Here is an 18,776-nt window from a genome sequence, read left to right as displayed (position 1 = left end):
GTTCTTTTGTTCACATCCTTCCAGGGGGAAAACCTGGAATCTTACCCGACTTGGAGCTCCGTAGGCCTGGGTAGAAGGAGTGACTTTACCCCCTTGGAGCTGAAACACTCATAATGTGTAAAACAGCTGCCTGAAGTTACAAATGGGCCCAGGGACATTGTAGGACCAGTACTGACACTGTGAGGGTGCTTGTGTACCTCTTTGAATCACATAAAGTGTTCTTTTGTTCACATCCATCCAGGGGGAAAACCTGGAATCTTACCCGAATTGGAGCTCCGTATCCCTGGGTAGAAGGAGTGACTTTGCCCCCTTGGAGCTGAAACAGTCATAATGAGTAAAACAGCTGCCTGGAGGTTACAAATGGGCCCAGGGACATTGTAGGCCCAGTACTGACACTATGAAGGTGCTTTTGTACCTTTTTGAATCACGTAAAGTGTTCTTTTGTTCACATCCTTCCAGGGGGAAAACCTGGAATCTTACCCTACTTGGAGCTCCGTAGCCCTGGGTAGAAGGAGTGACTTTGCCCCCTTGGAGCTGAAACACTCATAATGTGGAATACATGACTAAAACAAGTGCCTGGAGGTTATAAATGGGCCAGGGACACTGTAGGCCCGGTTCTGACACTGTGAAGGTGCTTGTGTACCTTTTTGGACCACGTAAAGTGTTCTTTTGTTCACATCCATCCAGGGGTAAAACCTGGAATCTTACCCTACTTGGAGCTCCGTAGCCCTGGGTAGAAGGAGTGACTTTGCCCCCTTGGAGCTGAAACACTCATAATGTGTAAAACAGCTGCCTGGAGGTTACAAATGGGCCCAGGGACATTGCAGGCCCAGTACTGACACTGTGAGGGTGCATGTGTACCTCCTTGAATCACGTAAAGTGTTCTTTTGTTCAAATCCATCCAGGGGGAAAACCTGGAATCTTACCCGAATTGGAGCTCTGTAGCCCTGGGTAGAAGGAGTGACTTTGCCCCCTTGGAGCTGAAACACTCATAATGTGGAATACATGACTAAAACAAGTGCCTGGAGGTTATAAATGGGCCTGGGACACTGTAGGCCCGGTTCTGACACTGTGAAGGTGCTTGTGTACCTTTTTGGACCACGTAAAGTGTTCTTTTGTTCACATCCATCCAGGGGTAAAACCTGGAATCTTACCCTACTTGGAGCTCCGTAGCCGTGGGTAGAAGGAGTGACTTTGCCCCCTTGGAGCTGAAACACTCATAATGTGTAAAACAGCTGCCTGGAGGTTACAAATGGGCCCAGGGACATTGCAGGCCCAGTACTGACACTGTGAGGGTGCTTGTGTACCTCCTTGAATCACGTAAAGTGTTCTTTTTTTTCCACATCCATCCAGGGGGGAAACCTGGAATCTTACCCTACTTGGAGCTCCGTAGCCCTTGGTAGAAGGAGTGACTTTGCCCCCTTGGAGCTGAAACACTCATAATGTGTAAAACAGCTGCCTGGAGGTTACAAATAGGCCCAGGGACACTGTAGGCCCGGTTCTGACACTGTGAAGGTGCTTGTGTACCTTTTTGGACCACGTAAAGTGTTCTTTTGTTCACATCCATCCAGGGGTAAAACCTGGAATCTTACCCTACTTGGAGCTCCGTAGCCGTGGGTAGAAGGAGTGACTTTGCCCCCTTGGAGCTGAAACACTCATAATGTGTAAAACAGCTGCCTGGAGGTTACAAATGGGCCCAGGGACATTGCAGGCCCAGTACTGACACTGTGAGGGTGCTTGTGTACCTCCTTGAATCACGTAAAGTGTTCATTTTTTTCCACATCCATCCAGGGGGGAAACCTGGAATCTTACCCTACTTGGAGCTCCGTAGCCCTTGGTAGAAGGAGTGACTTTGCCCCCTTGGAGCTGAAACACTCATAATGTCGAAAACATGACTAAAACAGCTGCCTGGAGGTTTTAAATGGGCCAGGGACATTGTAGGCCCAGTACTGACACTGTGAGTGTGCTTGTGTACCTCCTTGAATCACGTAAAGTGTTCTTTTTTTTCCACATCCATCCAATGGGAAAACGGAGAATCTTACCCGACTGGGAGCTCCGTAGCCCTGGGTAGAAGGAGTGACTTTGCCCCCTTGGAGCTGAAACACTCATAATGTGTAAAACAGCTCCCTGGAGGTTACAAATGGGCACAGGGACATTGCAGGCCCAGTACTGACACTGTGAGGGTGCCTGTGTACCTCTTTGAATCACATAAAGTGTTCTTTTTTTTCCACTTCCATCCAGGGGGGAAACCTGGAATCTTACTCTACTTGGAGCACCGTAGCCCTGGGTAGAAGGAGTGACTTTGCCCCCTTGGAGCTGAAAAACTCATAATGTGTAAAACAGCTGCCTGGAGGTTACAAATGGGCCCAGGGACATTGCAGGCCCAGTACTGACACTGTGAGGGTGCTTGTGTACCTCTTTGAATCACATAAAGTGTTCTTTTGTTCACATCCATCCAGGGGGAAAACCTGGAATCTTACCCGAATTGGAGCTCCGTAGCCCTGGGTAGAAGGAGTGACTTTGCCCCCTTGGAGCTGAAACACTCATAATGTGTAAAACAGCTGTCTGGAGGTTATAAATGGGCCAGAGACACCATAGGCCTGGTTCTGGCACTGTGAAGGTGCTTGTGTACCTTTTTGGACCACGTAAAGTGTTCTTTTGTTCACATCCATCCAGGGGGAAAACCTGGAATCTTACCCGACTTGGAGCTCCGTAGCCCTGGGTAGAAGGAGTGACTTTGCCCCCTTGGAGCTGAAACACTCATAATGTGTAAAACAGCTGCCTAAAGTTACAAATGGGCCCAGGGACATTGCAGGCCCAGTACTGACACTGTGAGGGTGCTTGTGTACCTCTTTGAATCACATAAAGTGTTCTTTTGTTCACATCCATCCAGGGGGAAAACCTGGAATCTTACCCGAATTGGAGCTCCGTAGCCCTGGGTAGAAGGAGTGACTTTGCCCCCTTGGAGCTGAAACACTCATAATGTGTAAAACAGCTGTCTGGAGGTTATAAATGGTCCAGAGACACCGTAGGCCTGGTTCTGGCACTGTGAAGGTACTTGTGTACCTTTTTGGACCACGTAAAGTGTTCTTTTGTTCACATCCTTCCAGGGGGAAATCCTGGAATCTTACCCGACTTGGAGCTCCGTAGGCCTGGGTAGAAGGAGTGACTTTGCCCCCTTGGAGCTGAAACACTCATAATGTGTAAAACAGCTGCCTGAAGTTACAAATGGGCCCAGGGACATTGTAGGACCAGTACTGACACTGTGAGGGTGCCTGTGTACCTCTTTGAATCACGTAAAGTGTTCTTTTGTTCACATCAATCCTGGGGGAAAACCTGGAATCTTACCCGACTTGGAGCTCCGTAGCCCTGGGTAGAAGGAGTGACTTTGCCCCCTTGGAGCTGAAACACTCATAATGTGTAAAACAGCTGTCTGGAGGTTATAAATGGGCCAGAGACACCGTAGGCCTGGTTCTGGCACTGTGAAGGTACTTGTGTACCTTTTTGGACCACGTAAAGTGTTCTTTTGTTCACAGCCTTCCAGGGGGAAAACCTGGAATCTTACCCGACTTGGAGCTGCGTAGGCCTGGGTAGAAGGAGTGACTTTGCCCCCTTGGAGCTGAAACACTCATAATGTGTAAAACAGCTGCCTGAAGTTACAAATGGGCCCAGGGACATTGTAGGACCAGTACTGACACTGTGAGGGTGCCTGTGTACCTCTTTGAATCACGTAAAGTGTTCTTTTGTTCACATCCATCCAGGGGGAAAACCTGGAATCTTACCCGAATTGGAGCTCCGTAGCCCTGGGTATAAGGAGTGACTTTGCCCCCTTGGAGCTGAAACACTCATAATGTGTAAAACAGCTGTCTGGAGGTTATAAATGGGCCAGAGACACCGTAGGCCTGGTTCTGGCACTGTGAAGGTACTTGTGTACCTTTTTGGACCACGTAAAGTGTTCTTTTGTTCACATCCTTCCAGGGGGAAAACCTGGAATCTTACCCGACTTGGAGCTCCGTAGGCCTGGGTAGAAGGAGTGACTTTGCCCCCTTGGAGCTGAAACACTCATAATGTGTAAAACAGCTGCCTAAAGTTACAAATGGGCCCAGGGACATTGCAGGCCCAGTACTGACACTGTGAGGGTGCTTGTGTACCTCTTTGAATCACATAAAGTGTTCTTTTGTTCACATCCATCCAGGGGGAAAACCTGGAATCTTACCCGAATTGGAGCTCCTTAGCCCTGGGTAGAAGGAGTGACTTTGCCCCCTTGGAGCTGAAACACTCATAATGTGTAAAACAGCTGTCTGGAGGTTATAAATGGGCCAGAGACACCGTAGGCCTGGTTCTGGCACTGTGAAGGTACTTGTGTACCTTTTTGGACCACGTAAAGTGTTCTTTTGTTCACATCCTTCCAGGGGGAAAACCTGGAATCTTACCCGACTTGGAGCTCCGTAGGCCTGGGTAGAAGGAGTGACTTTGCCCCCTTGGAGCTGAAACACTCATAATGTGTAAAACAGCTGTCTGAAGTTACAAATGGGCCCAGGGACATTGTAGGACCAGTACTGACACTGTGAGGGTGCCTGTGTACCTCTTTGAATCACGTAAAGTGTTCTTTTGTTCACATCCATCCAGGGGGAAAACCTGGAATCTTACCCGAATTGGAGCTCCGTAGCCCTGGGTATAAGGAGTGACTTTACCCCCTTGGAGCTGAAACACTCATAATGTGTAAAACAGCTGTCTGGAGGTTATAAATGGGCCAGAGACACTGTAGGCCTGGTTCTGGCACTGTGAAGGTACTTGTGTACCTTTTTGGACCACGTAAAGTGTTCTTTTGTTCACATCCTTCCAGGGGGAAAACCTGGAATCTTACCCGACTTGGAGCTCCGTAGGCCTGGGTAGAAGGAGTGACTTTGCCCCCTTGGAGCTGAAACACTCATAATGTGTAAAACAGCTGCCTGAAGTTACAAATGGGCCCAGGGACATTGTAGGACCAGTACTGACACTGTGAGGGTGCTTGTGTACCTCTTTGAATCACATAAAGTGTTCTTTTGTTCACATCCATCCAGGGGGAAAACCTGGAATCTTACCCGAATTGGAGCTCCGTATCCCTGGGTAGAAGGAGTGACTTTGCCCCCTTGGAGCTGAAACACTCATAATGAGTAAAACAGCTGCCTGGAGGTTACAAATGGGCCCAGGGACATTGTAGGCCCAGTACTGACACTATGAAAGTGCTTTTGTACCTTTTTGAATCACGTAAAGTGTTCTTTTGTTCACATCCTTCCAGGGGGAAAACCTGGAATCTTACCCTACTTGGAGCTCCGTAGCCCTGGGTAGAAGGAGTGACTTTGCCCCCTTGGAGCTGAAACACTCATAATGTGGAATACATGACTAAAACAAGTGCCTGGAGGTTATAAATGGGCCAGGGACACTGTAGGCCCGGTTCTGACACTGTGAAGGTGCTTGTGTACCTTTTTGGACCACGTAAAGTGTTCTTTTGTTCACATCCATCCAGGGGTAAAACCTGGAATCTTACCCTACTTGGAGCTCCGTAGCCCTGGGTAGAAGGAGTGACTTTGCCCCCTTGGAGCTGAAACACTCATAATGTGTAAAACAGCTGCCTGGAGGTTACAAATGGGCCCAGGGACATTGCAGGCCCAGTACTGACACTGTGAGGGTGCATGTGTACCTCCTTGAATCACGTAAAGTGTTCTTTTGTTCAAATCCATCCAGGGGGAAAACCTGGAATCTTACCCGAATTGGAGCTCCGTAGCCCTGGGTAGAAGGAGTGACTTTGCCCCCTTGGAGCTGAAACACTCATAATGTGGAATACATGACTAAAACAAGTGCCTGGAGGTTATAAATGGGCCAGGGACACTGTAGGCCCGGTTCTGACACTGTGAAGGTGCTTGTGTACCTTTTTGGACCACGTAAAGTGTTCTTTTGTTCACATCCATCCAGGGGGAAAACCTGGAATCTTACCCGACTTGGAGCTCCGTAGCCCTGGGTAGAAGGAGTGACTTTGCCCCCTTGGAGCTGAAACACTCATAATGTGTAAAACAGCTGCCTAAAGTTACAAATGGGCCCAGGGACATTGCAGGCCCAGTACTGACACTGTGAGGGTGCTTGTGTACCTCTTTGAATCACATAAAGTGTTCTTTTGTTCACATCCATCCAGGGGGAAAACCTGGAATCTTACCCGAATTGGAGCTCCGTAGCCCTGGGTAGAAGGAGTGACTTTGCCCCCTTGGAGCTGAAACACTCATAATGTGTAAAACAGCTGTCTGGAGGTTATAAATGGGCCAGAGACACAATAGGCCTGGTTCTGGCACTGTGAAGGTGCTTGTGTACCTTTTTGGACCACGTAAAGTGTTCTTTTGTTCACATCCATCCAGGGGGAAAACCTGGAATCTTACCCGACTTGGAGCTCCGTAGCCCTGGGTAGAAGGAGTGACTTTGCCCCCTTGGAGCTGAAACACTCATAATGTGTAAAACAGCTGCCTGAAGTTACAAATGGGCCCAGGGACATTGTAGGCCCAGTACTGACACTATGAAGGTGCTTTTGTACCTTTTTGAATCACGTAAAGTGTTCTTTTGTTCACATCCTTCCAGGGGGAAAACCTGGAATCTTACACGAATTGGAGCTCCGTATCCCTGGGTAGAAGGAGTGACTTTGCCCCCTTGGAGCTGAAACACTCATAATGTGGAATACATGACTAAAACAAGTGCCTGGAGGTTATAAATGGGCCAGGGACACTGTAGGCCCGGTTCTGACACTGTGAAGGTGTTTGTGTACCTTTTTGGACCACGTAAAGTGTTCTTTTGTTCACATCCATCCAGGGGTAAAACCTGGAATCTTACCCTACTTGGAGCTCCGTAGCCCTGGGTAGAAGGAGTGACTTTGCCCCCTTGGAGCTGAAACACTCATAATGTGTAAAACAGCTGCCTGGAGGTTACAAATGGGCCCAGGGACATTGCAGGCCCAGTACTGACACTGTGAGGGTGCATGTGTACCTCCTTGAATCACGTAAAGTGTTCTTTTGTTCAAATCCATCCAGGGGGAAAACCTGGAATCTTACCCGAATTGGAGCTCCGTAGCCCTGGGTAGAAGGAGTGACTTTGCCCCCTTGGAGCTGAAACACTCATAATGTGTAAAACAGCTGCCTGGAGGATACAAATGGGCCCAGGGACATTGCAGGCCCAGTACTGACACTGTGAGGGTGCTTGTGTACCTCTTTGAATCACATAAAGTGTTCTTTTGTTCACATCCATCCAGGGGGAAAACCTGGAATCTTACCCGAATTGGAGCTCCGTATCCCTGGGTAGAAGGAGTGACTTTGCCCCCTTGGAGCTGAAACACTCATAATGTGTAAAACAGCTGCCTGGAGGTTACAAATGGGCCAGGGACACTGTAGGCCCGTTTCTGACACTGTGAAGGTGCTTTTGTACCTCTTTGAATCACTTAAAGTGTTCTTTTTTTTCCACTTCCATCCAGGGGGGAAACCTGGAATCTTACCCTACTTGGAGCACCGTAGCCCTGGGTAGAAGGAGTGACTTTGCCCCCTTGGAGCTGAAACACTCATAATGTGTAAAACAGCAGCCTGGAGGTTACAAATGGGCCCAGGGACATTGTAGGCCCAGTACTGACACTGTGAAGGTGCTTTTGTACCTTTTTGAATCACGTAAAGTGTTCTTTTGTTCACATCCATCCAGGGGGAAAACCTGGAATCTTACCCGAATTGGAGCTCCGTAGCCCTGGGTATAAGGAGTGACTTTGCCCCCTTGGAGCTGAAACACTCATAATGTGTAAAACAGCTGTCTGGAGGTTATAAATGGGCCAGAGACACCGTAGGCCTGGTTCTGGCACTGTGAAGGTACTTGTGTACCTTTTTGGACCACGTAAAGTGTTCCATTGTTCACATCCTTCCAGGGGGAAAACCTGGAATCTTACCCGAATTGGAGCTCCGTAGCCCTGGGAAGAAGGAGTGACTTTGCCCCCTTGGAGCTGAAACACTCATAATGTGTAAAACAGCTGCCTGGAGGTTACAAATGGGCCCAGGGACATTGCAGGCCCAGTACTGACACTGTGAGGGTGCTTGTGTACCTCTTTGAATCACATAAAGTGTTCTTTTGTTCACATCCATCCAGGGGGAAAACCTGGAATCTTACCCGAATTGGAGCTCCGTATCCCTGGGTAGAAGGAGTGACTTTGCCCCCTTGGAGCTGAAACAGTCATAATGAGTAAAACAGCTGCCTGGAGGTTACAAATGGGCCCAGGGACATTGTAGGCCCAGTACTGACACTATGAAGGTGCTTTTGTACCTTTTTGAATCACGTAAAGTGTTCTTTTGTTCACATCCTTCCAGGGGGAAAACCTGGAATCTTACCCTACTTGGAGCTCCGTAGCCCTGGGTAGAAGGAGTGACTTTGCCCCCTTGGAGCTGAAACACTCATAATGTGGAATACATGACTAAAACAAGTGCCTGGAGGTTATAAATGGGCCAGGGACACTGTAGGCCCGGTTCTGACACTGTGAAGGTGCTTGTGTACCTTTTTGGACCACGTAAAGTGTTCTTTTGTTCACATCCATCCAGGGGTAAAACCTGGAATCTTACCCTACTTGGAGCTCCGTAGCCCTGGGTAGAAGGAGTGACTTTGCCCCCTTGGAGCTGAAACACTCATAATGTGTAAAACAGCTCCCTGGAGGTTACAAATGGGCACAGGGACATTGCAGGCCCGTTTCTGACACTGTGAAGGTGTTTTTGAACCTCTTTGAATCACTTAAAGTGTTCTTTTTTTTCCACTTCCATCCAGGGGGGAAACCTGGAATCTTACTCTACTTGGAGCACCGTAGCCCTGGGTAGAAGGAGTGACTTTGCCCCCTTGGAGCTGAAACACTCATAATGTGTAAAACAGCTCCCTGGAGGTTACAAATGGGCACAGGGACATTGCAGGCCCAGTACTGACACTGTGAGGGTGCCTGTGTACCTCTTTGAATCACATAAAGTGTTCTTTTGTTCACATCCATCCAGGGGGAAAACCAGGAATCTTACCCGAATTGGAGCTCCGTAGCCCTGGGTAGAAGGAGTGACTCTGCCCCTTGGAGCTGAAGATGTAAACATGTACACATATTCTCGACTATTAAGCCCCCACAGGGTGGGGCTTACAGACAGACCCATGTAGGGAACAAAAAGTCGAGTTATCCCGGCCGGCCGGCAGTCCGGCCATCTGGTCGGCCACTTGTGCAACCAGATGGCTCAGCGTGATGTGCGACCAGATGGCCGGACAGCCAGCCAGCCGGGCTAACTCAATCTTTTGTTCCCTAGAGGCCTGTAAGCCCCCACCCTGTGGGGGCTTAATAGTCGAGAATACGGGAAAGCGTAAAGAAATTGGGTATAGGCCTGGAGAGCGGCCCAACCCGGCAGGGAAAATGTAATAAAATGGTGTCGCATACACACAGCTCTGTTATGATCCAGTGGGCGGCCCTCAGAAGGGCCTTTAGGTTGTCTTTTTTGTACGTTCTCGGCGAGTAGCGTTTAACCGCCAAATCCGTAGAGAGTACGTCCCTGGCGCTTCAGGGCGTAGACCACATCCATGGCGGTGACGGTCTTTCTCTTGGCGTGCTCGGTATAGGTGACGGCGTCCCGGATGACGTTCTCCAGGAAAACCTTCAGCACACCGCGGGTCTCCTCGTAGATGAGGCCGGAGATGCGCTTGACACCGCCGCGGCGAGCCAGGCGGCGAATGGCGGGCTTGGTGATGCCCTGGATGTTGTCGCGGAGCACCTTCCTGTGCCTCTTGGCACCGCCTTTGCCGAGCCCCTTTCCTCCTTTGCCGCGTCCAGACATGCTCTCTTCTCGGTCGAAGCAGAAATAAAAGCAGCAGCCCGAAAACGGCTGCTTATATAGAGCAGCCGGCGGACCGGCGAGGGAGCCTCTCACATCACGTGACAGGGCGGGAGAGCCGGTGCCCGGCCCACCCTCTGCAGAGAGCGGGCCCCGAGCGGCCGCCGCCGTTTGAAAAAGAGCGGGCTCCCAGCCGCCTCTTTGTCCTGGGCTCGCCTGCGGGCGGGCGGGCTCTGCAGCTTCTGCTCTTCCCTCCTTACACGTCACCGGTGTTCAGGCCACACAAACGGAACAGTGAATAGCACGCCAGCCCCTCGCTGGTTGTTCCGGCCTGAAGTAACCCTAACCCTGGGTCCCCCTCCGACCGCTCTGTTATGTCTCAATGGGGCCAGCGTACCGAAGGCCTCCCCGGCGCTATCGCGCTGCGTGCGTGCAGCAACAACATACACACGTTCACATCCCGCGCCCGGTAGCGGCATGTCCGCAAACTGAGAAATATAGATGTATAAAAATAAATAAAAAGTATGGACCGCAAGGTAGCCTTTGCGGCTGTGTTAACATTATTAACGTGTATCGCTGAAGGGTTGGACACGCCGCCCGGTGAAGCGAAGGTGCGAGCGCTGAATTTAAAGAAGCCGGCAAAAGTGATTCTTAGAAGGGATAAGCTCTTTGATGGAATCTGTTTGCGGCTCTGAAAAGAGCCCTTGTGTTTATAATGTATTTATAAGGTGGTTTGTAAGTGAGGCTGCGGCGCTTCACTTGCTTGCTTTGCCCCCAGCCTTGTGGCTCTCGGTTTTCTTGGGCAGCAGCACGGCCTGGATGTTTGGCAGAACGCCTCCCTGGGCGATGGTAACTCTGCCCAGCAGCTTGTTGAGCTCCTCGTCGTTGCGGATGGCGAGCTGGAGGTGCCTGGGGATGATGCGGGTCTTCTTGTTGTCCCGGGCCGCGTTGCCAGCCAGCTCGAGGATCTCGGCCGTCAGGTACTCCAGAACTGCAGCCAGATAGACAGGGGCACCGGCGCCGACCCGCTCGGCGTAGCTTCCCTTTCGGAGCAGCCTGTGCACACGGCCCACAGGGAACTGGAGTCCAGCTCTGGAAGAGCGTGTCTTGGCTTTAGCGCGGGCCTTGCCTCCTTGCTTTCCGCGTCCAGACATGGCGAGCAGCTGCTGTAGGTTCTCACGATCGGAAGACAGAGAGACTATTCCTGCGTGCTCCGGACCCCGGTGATATAAAGACTTCGGGTTGTCTCTGATTGGTTGACCGCTAGGCTCTGAGGCCCAGATTGGAGGAAGGAATAACCTATTCCACCAATCAGAATTACAGAAGTGAAAGGCACGTATTAAGATGAGGAAGGAGGGGATGCCGGTTGTGCCTACCAATGGGAACGAAGAATAGAACAAGCAGCTGCTTTACACGCCCAGCCTATAAGTACACCAGCCCGGGCGCCGTTTCCGCATTTCTCCTGATTCCACAGCGAGCGCCTGCCGATTGTCGATCATGCCTGAACCAGCCAAGTCCGCGCCGGCTCCCAAGAAGGGCTCCAAGAAAGCGCTGTCCAAGCCACCCAAGAAGGACGGGAAGAAGCGCAAGAGGACCAGGAAGGAGAGCTACGCTATCTACATTTACAAAGTGATGAAGCAGGTGCACCCTGACACCGGCATCTCCTCCAAGGCCATGGGCATCATGAACTCCTTCGTCAACGACATCTTTGAGCGCATCGCTGGGGAGGCTTCCCGTCTGGCTCACTACAACCAGCGGCGCACCATCACCTCCCGGGAGATCCAGACCGCCGTGCGCCTGCTGCTGCCCGGAGAGCTGGCCAAGCACGCCGTGTCTGAAGGCACCAAGGCTGTCACCAAGTACACAAGCGCCAAGTAAGGCGTCGAGGGACATCTCTAATTAACACAACGGCTCTTCTAAGGGCCAACACTTTTTCCTCTAAGAGCTGCTGTGCGGATATTATCGATGAAGAGGTACCCTTAACGTGTCTTATGAATTAAGCGTAGTGTCGTGCGCATTAGGTTCCGCTCTGACGGGGCCTGCAGCAGTGCAAGGGACGGTAGAGCAGAGCGCCCTTCCTCATAAAACGTCTATGTGAACAGGCTTTGTTGGGGATAAAGTGTCACTAAGCGCTGTAATGTAACGGCGTTTGACCCACACGGAAGGTACCGCTATTGCTTTCCACGTTAGGGGAGAAGTGTGTAAAGTGTGCATGGGGCACGTTCTGTTCGTACTTTAAAACCAAGGGAGACGAGAGTGGCTACAAGTCACCCCCGAGCAGGCGCTCCCTCTACTGAAGCCGGACAAGATTACAGGGGGTTTAAAAGTAGCACAGACACCACACAGTCCTGGCTTGCGAGGTGCCGGTCACTGCACAACCCGTTTGCCTAACAAAGCACTTTATTATATGAAAAGGAGGTGCTCTGCTTTCCGGGTGCCGGTATGAGTTACTGAGTACTGGTGCCTACCGACACCTTCCTTTCGCCCACGCCTCCCCCCCCACGTGTACAACACACTGATATGAACAGCTCCTACGTGACATGGTGATGGCTCTTAGAAGAGCCCTTGTGGTGTATGGTGTTTCTTAGGGTTGATCCTTAGGCCCTCTCGCCGCGGATACGACGGGCCAGCTGAATGTCCTTGGGCATGATGGTGACCCTCTTGGCGTGGATGGCGCACAAGTTGGTGTCCTCAAAGAGCCCGACCAGGTAGGCCTCGCTGGCCTCCTGCAGGGCCATGACGGCCGAGCTCTGGAAGCGCAGGTCGGTCTTGAAGTCCTGCGCAATCTCCCGCACCAGGCGCTGGAAGGGCAGCTTGCGGATGAGCAGCTCGGTGGACTTCTGGTAGCGGCGGATCTCGCGGAGAGCCACGGTCCCGGGCCTGTAGCGGTGAGGCTTCTTGACTCCTCCGGTGGCAGGCGCGCTCTTGCGGGCAGCCTTGGTGGCCAGCTGCTTGCGAGGCGCTTTCCCTCCGGTGGACTTGCGGGCGGTCTGCTTGGTGCGGGCCATGGCGAAGACGGAACTTTCTCTGCGCGACGTGCGAGATAGAATGGGGTCTCCGCCGCACAGAGGCCTATTTATACACTGGGAGACGGAGGGCTGCTCTGATTGGTTGAAGCCTCGGGCCATTGTTTGAAAATAGCCCGCGGTGTGCAAGGATTGGTTACTCACTGAAGAGGCGGCTTGTGGCTGACTATAGCCAATGAAATGTGGTCAAAATGGAAAGCAGCCCACCGATTGGTTGATGTACCGCCGAGCCGAAAAGCCCGCGTTTTGGGCAGCTCTTCTCCCCCTTGTCCACCCGGCTAGCTGTCGTCACACCAGTCACCCCCTCCCCGTCTCGGTCACCTGTGGGGGGACAAGCCCACGATGTTATAGCCCCTGTGGTTACCCTGGAACACGTAGTTACCTCCTACTGATTTAACGCGCACACTCGTCTGCTTCAAGCAGACACTATTTCCAGTCCCCCACGGACAGTGTATGTGGCGAAACACACACGTAAAGACACGAATGTCTTATCAACCGAGGTCTAATACCTCCTACAAATATAGTTAGTCTTAAAACTATAAAGGAGTAATAATAACCTTCGTTCGACCATATGCCCAAGATCACACACGGCGCTCGAGCGCGGAAAGGCGCGCTGGGATTTCACTGTGCCGTTTATAGTTGGGGAGCGGGGCACGGGCTGTGCAGAGCTGGGGGGTGAACAGGCTCTCTTCTAGACTGGGTAGATGGCTCTTAAAAGAGCCCTTGTGTTTGCAGTGTCTGGCAGGAAGCCCTTACTTCTTCTTGGGCGCTGCCTTTTTGGGCTTGGCTGCTTTGGGTTTGGCCGCCTTGGGTTTCACTACCATGGCTGGACTTTTCTTGGCTACTTTGGGCTTGACCGCCTTTGCTTTCGCTGGACTCTTGGCAGCCTTCTTGGCTGGGGCAGCTTTGGGCTTCTTGGGGCTCTTTGCTGCCGCCGGCTTCTTGACCTTCTTCGGGCTCTTCTTCACCCCCGCGGGGGCCTTTTTGGGCTTCTTGGCGGCAGGGGCAGCTTTCTTGGCTGCTGGTTTCTTGGTCTTGGCCGCAGCCTTCTTGGCCGCCTTCTTGCCCTCCAGCTGCTTCTTGTTCACCTTGAAGGAGCCGGAGGCGCCGGTGCCCTTCAGCTGGGCCAGGGCGCCCTTGCTGACCAGGCTCTTGAGGGCGGCCTTAACGCGGCTCTTGTTCTTGTCCACATCGTAGCCGTCGGCGCTCAGAACCTTCTTCAGGGCCGCCAGGGAGACTCCCTTCCTCTCGGCAGAGGCGGTGACCGCCTTCAGGATGAGCTCGGAGACGCTGGGTCCCGAAGGCTTCTTGGCCTTAGAAGTCCCCGCTGCCTTCTTCGGCTTCTTCTTGGGGGCTACTTCAGCGGGAGGGGCCGCGGCAGCTGGAGCGGTTTCAGCCATGGTACAGCGAGTCTAGGCACTAGCACAGATCAGAAATGTTCCTCCCGCCGGAGCTCCGTGCATATATAGGGAGGAGCCACCTTCTGATTGGTCCCCAGAAGAGGAGGCTGTTCGCGGCACACTCGGCTCTCTGCTCCGAGCTGGCTTTTGTGTTTCCTCTCATCAGATTATCTATGTTTTAAAACAGTAAAAGTTTAAACTGGGCTTTCATTTATACATTAAAAGAAGCCCAACTTCATCCCTTTCCTATGCGTGCACTCCTTTCGTTTCAACGCGTTGCCACCGGCTTTCAGTCAGCTGGTAGACTCGACACTCTTCCGATGGCTGATGCGTTTGTGTCAGAAAACTTTGTCCCCAAGCCCATTTTCACATACACAGTCTTAAGGTTTGTAGTCAGAAAAGATAGCATATCAATCGGAGCGTGCTTCTGTACCGAATGACTCGTGGGGCACCATAATGGGCTTCTTGGCACCCGTGAAGCAACGTTTTATAAAGTGCAGAAATAACACAAGCCTTCGTGTGCCCAGCGAGAGGGCACAACAATGTGAGTGAACACTGGCGTCTGGGCCTGAAGTTCTCATCATGTCTGCGTTTTCATAAACTTTATGGTGCACAACATGGGATCTGGGTTGGATTTTAATCAATCAGTTGTTCACAATCTTGGTTCAAGACTCACATCTTTAACGAATTGAATTGGTTCCGATAGGCTCAAACACTGGCAAAGTACATTCCCTGCCAAGTGCTTAGCTACAGGAGACAGACGCAGCCTAAAGATCATATCTACACGGTGGCACAATGAAGGAAGCCTCATCATGCCACCAACGTCACTATAACAGGACCCAGGAGGATAGAAACGGGCCAAACTCACTGAATGCACACATCTGATACTGTGAAGGTGTTTGCCCACCTTATTGAACCATGTAAAGTATTCTTTTGTTCACCTGCATACAAGGGGGGGGGCAAACCTGGAATCTTACCCGACTTGGAGCTCCGTAGCCCTGGGTAGAAGGAGTGACTTGGCCCCCTTGGAGCTGAAACACTCATAATGTGTAAAACAGCTGCCTGGAGGTAACAAATGGGCCCAGGGACATTGCAGGCCCAGTACTGACACTGTGAGGGTGCTTGTGTACCGCTTTGAACCACGTAAAGTGTTCTTTTTTTTCCACTTCCATCCAGGGGGGAAACCTGGAATCTTCCCCTACTTGGAGCCCCGTAGCCCTGGGTAGAAGGAGTGACTTTGCCCCCTTGGAGCTGAAACACTCATAATGTGTAAAACAGCTGCCTGGAGGTTACAAATGGGCCCAGGGACATTGTAGGCCCAGTACTGACACTGTGAAGGTGCTTTTGTACCTTTTTGAATCACGTAAAGTGTTCTTTTGTTCACATCCATCCAGGGGGAAAACCTGGAATCTTACCCGAATTGGAGCTCCTTAGCCCTGGGTAGAAGGAGTGACTTTGCCCCCTTGGAGCTGAAACACTCATAATGTGTAAAACAGCTGCCTGGAGGTTACAAATGGGCCCAGGGACATTGCAGGCCCAGTACTGACACTGTGAGAGTGCTTGTGTACCGTTTTGAACCACGTAAAGTGTTCTTTTTTTTTTTCACTTCCATCCAGGGGGAAAACCTGGAATCTTACCCTACTTGGAGCTCCGTAGCCCTGGGTAGAAGGAGTGACTTTGCCCCCTTGGAGCTGAAACACTCATAATGTGTAAAACAGCTGCCTGGAGGTCACAAATGGGCCCAGGGACATTGCAGGCCCAGTACTGACACTGTGAGGGTGCTTGTGTACCTCTTTGAATCACATAAAGTGTTCTTTTGTTCACATCCATCCAGGGGGAAAACCTGGAATCTTACCCGACTTGGAGCTCCGTAGCCCTGGGTAGAAGGAGTGACTTTGCCCCCTTGGAGCTGAAACACTCATAATGTGTAAAACAGCTGTCTGGAGGTTATAAATGGGCCAGAGACACCGTAGGCCTGGTTCTGGCACTGTGAAGGTGCTTGTGTACCTTTTTGGACCACGTAAAGTGTTCTTTTGTTCACATCCATCCAGGGGGAAAACCTGGAATCTTACCCGACTTGGAGCTCCGTAGCCCTGGTTAGAAGGAGTGACTTTGCGCCCTTGGAGCTGAAACACTCATAATGTGTAAAACAGCTGCCTGAAGTTACAAATGGGCCCAGGGACATTGCAGGCCCAGTACTGACACTGTGAGGGTGCTTGTGTACCTCTTTGAATCACATAAAGTGTTCTTTTGTTCACATCCATCCAGGGGGAAAACCTGGAATCTTACCCGAATTGGAGCTCCGTAGCCCTGGGTATAAGGAGTGAATTTGCCCCCTTGGAGCTGAAACACTCATAATGTGTAAAACAGCTGTCTGGAGGTTATAAATGGGCCAGAGACACCGTAGGCCTGGTTCTGGCACTGTGAAGGTACTTGTGTACCTTTTTGGACCACGTAAAGTGTTCTTTTGTTCACATCCTTCCAGGGGGAAAACCTGGAATCTTACCCGACTTGGAGCTCCGTAGGCCTGGGTAGAAGGAGTGACATTGCCCCCTTGGAGCTGAAACACTCATAATGTGTAAAACAGCTGCCTGAAGTTACAAATGGGCCCAGGGACATTGAAGGACCAGTACTGACACTGTGAGGGTGCCTGTGTACCTCTTTGAATCACATAAAGTGTTCTTTTGTTCACATCCATCCAGGGGGAAAACCTGGAATCTTACCCGACTTGGAGCTCCGTAGCCCTGGGTAGAAGGAGTGACTTTGCCCCCTTGGAGCTGAAACACTCATAATGTGTAAAACAGCTGCCTGGAGGTTACAAATGGGCCCAGGGACATTGCAGTCCCAGTACTGACACTGTGAGGGTGCATGTGTACCTCTTTGAATCACGTAAAGTGTTCTTTTTTTACCACTTCCATCCAGGGGGAAAACCTGGAATCTCACCCTACTTGGAGCTCCGTAGCCCTGGGTAGAAGGAGTGACTTTGCCACCTTGGAACTGAAACACTCATAATGTCGAAAACATGACTAAAACAGCTGCCTGGAGGTTTTAAATGGGCCAGGGACATTGTAGGCCCAGTTCTGACACTGTGAGGGTGCTTGTGTACCTCTTTGAATCACATAAAGTGTTCTTTTGTTCACATCCATCCAGGGGGAAAACCTGGAATCTTACCCGAATTGGAGCTCCGTAGCCCTGGGTAGAAGGAGTGACTTTGCCCCCTTGGAGCTGAAACACTCATAATGTGTAAAACAGCTTCCTGGAGGTTACAAATGGGCCAGGGACATTGTAGGCCCGTTTCTGACACTGTGAAGGTGTTTTTGAACCTCTTTGAATCACTTAAAGTGTTCTTTTTTTTCCACTTCCATCCAGGGGGGAAACCTGGAATCTTACTCTACTTGGAGCACCGTAGCCCTGGGTAGAAGGAGTGACTTTGCCCCCTTGGAGCTGAAAAACTCATAATGTGTAAAACAGCTGCCTGGAGGTTACAAATGGGCCCAGGGACATTGCAGGCCCAGTACTGACACTGTGAGGGTGCTTGTGTACCTCTTTGAATCACATAAAGTGTTCTTTTGTTCACATCCATCCAGGGGGAAAACCTGGAATCTTACCCGAATTGGAGCTCCGTAGCCCTGGGTAGAAGGAGTGACTTTGCCCCCTTGGAGCTGAAACACTCATAATGTGTAAAACAGCTGTCTGGAGGTTATAAATGGGCCAGAGACACAATAGGCCTGGTTCTGCCACTGTGAAGGTGCTTGTGTACCTTTTTGGACCACGTAAAGTGTTCTTTTGTTCACATCCATCCAGGGGGAAAACCTGGAATCTTACCCGACTTGGAGCTCCGTAGCCCTGGGTAGAAGGAGTGACTTTGCCCCCTTGGAGCTGAAACACTCATAATGTGTAAAACAGCTGCCTAAAGTTACAAATGGGCCCAGGGACATTGCAGGCCCAGTACTGACACTGTGAGGGTGCTTGTGTACCTCTTTGAATCACATAAAGTGTTCTTTTGTTCACATCCATCCAGGGGGAAAACCTGGAATCTTACCCGAATTGGAGCTCCGTAGCCCTGGGTAGAAGGAGTGACTTTGCCCCCTTGGAGCTGAAACACTCATAATGTGTAAAACAGCTGTCTGGAGGTTATAAATGGGCCAGAGACACAATAGGCCTGGTTCTGGCACTGTGAAGGTGCTTGTGTACCTTTTGGACCACGTAAAGTGTTCTTTTGTTCACATCCATCCAGGGGGAAAACCTGGAATCTTACCCGACTTGGAGCTCCGTAGCCCTGGGTAGAAGGAGTGACTTTGCCCCCTTGGAGCTGAAACACTCATAATGTGTAAAACAGCTGCCTGAAGTTACAAATGGGCCCAGGGACATTGTAGGCCCAGTACTGACACTATGAAGGTGCTTTTGTACCTTTTTGAATCACGTAAAGTGTTCTTTTGTTCACATCCTTCCAGGGGGAAAACCTGGAATCTTACACGAATTGGAGCTCCGTATCCCTGGGTAGAAGGAGT

General features: G+C 51.0%; 5 protein-coding genes across 5 annotated transcripts; 1 reads left to right on the top strand and 4 right to left on the bottom strand.

Moving 5' to 3' along the window:
- Positions 1-9,472: 9,472 nt before the first annotated feature.
- On the bottom strand, positions 9,473-9,980 carry LOC138275439 (histone H4). The gene has a single exon (XM_069219094.1). It carries the CDS (start codon positions 9,840-9,842, stop codon positions 9,531-9,533), a length of 312 nt encoding a protein of 103 aa, XP_069075195.1. The 5' UTR covers positions 9,843-9,980; the 3' UTR covers positions 9,473-9,530.
- A 541-nt stretch (positions 9,981-10,521) lies between these two features.
- LOC138275437 (histone H2A type 2-C) lies at positions 10,522-10,993 on the bottom strand. Its single transcript, XM_069219092.1, has one exon. The coding sequence runs from the start codon at positions 10,991-10,993 to the stop codon at positions 10,595-10,597; it is 399 nt and encodes a 132-aa protein (XP_069075193.1). The 3' UTR covers positions 10,522-10,594.
- Positions 10,994-11,336: 343 nt separating this feature from the next.
- LOC138275438 (histone H2B 1.2-like) lies at positions 11,337-14,301 on the top strand. Its single transcript, XM_069219093.1, has one exon. The coding sequence runs from the start codon at positions 11,337-11,339 to the stop codon at positions 11,715-11,717; it is 381 nt and encodes a 126-aa protein (XP_069075194.1). The 3' UTR covers positions 11,718-14,301.
- On the bottom strand, positions 12,152-13,190 carry LOC138275435 (histone H3-like). Its single transcript, XM_069219091.1, has one exon. It carries the CDS (start codon positions 12,965-12,967, stop codon positions 12,437-12,439), a length of 531 nt encoding a protein of 176 aa, XP_069075192.1. The 5' UTR covers positions 12,968-13,190; the 3' UTR covers positions 12,152-12,436.
- On the bottom strand, positions 13,330-14,265 carry LOC138275434 (histone H1-like). Its single transcript, XM_069219090.1, has one exon. It carries the CDS (start codon positions 14,263-14,265, stop codon positions 13,618-13,620), a length of 648 nt encoding a protein of 215 aa, XP_069075191.1. The 3' UTR covers positions 13,330-13,617.
- Positions 14,302-18,776: the final 4,475 nt, after the last annotated feature.

Source organism: Pleurodeles waltl, unplaced genomic scaffold (genome assembly GCF_031143425.1).
Source record: "Pleurodeles waltl isolate 20211129_DDA unplaced genomic scaffold, aPleWal1.hap1.20221129 scaffold_239, whole genome shotgun sequence".
Classification (NCBI taxonomy): Eukaryota; Metazoa; Chordata; class Amphibia; order Caudata; family Salamandridae; genus Pleurodeles; species Pleurodeles waltl.
The sequence above is the reverse complement of the archived record's forward strand: the minus strand, read 5'-3'. Positions and strand labels throughout refer to the sequence as shown.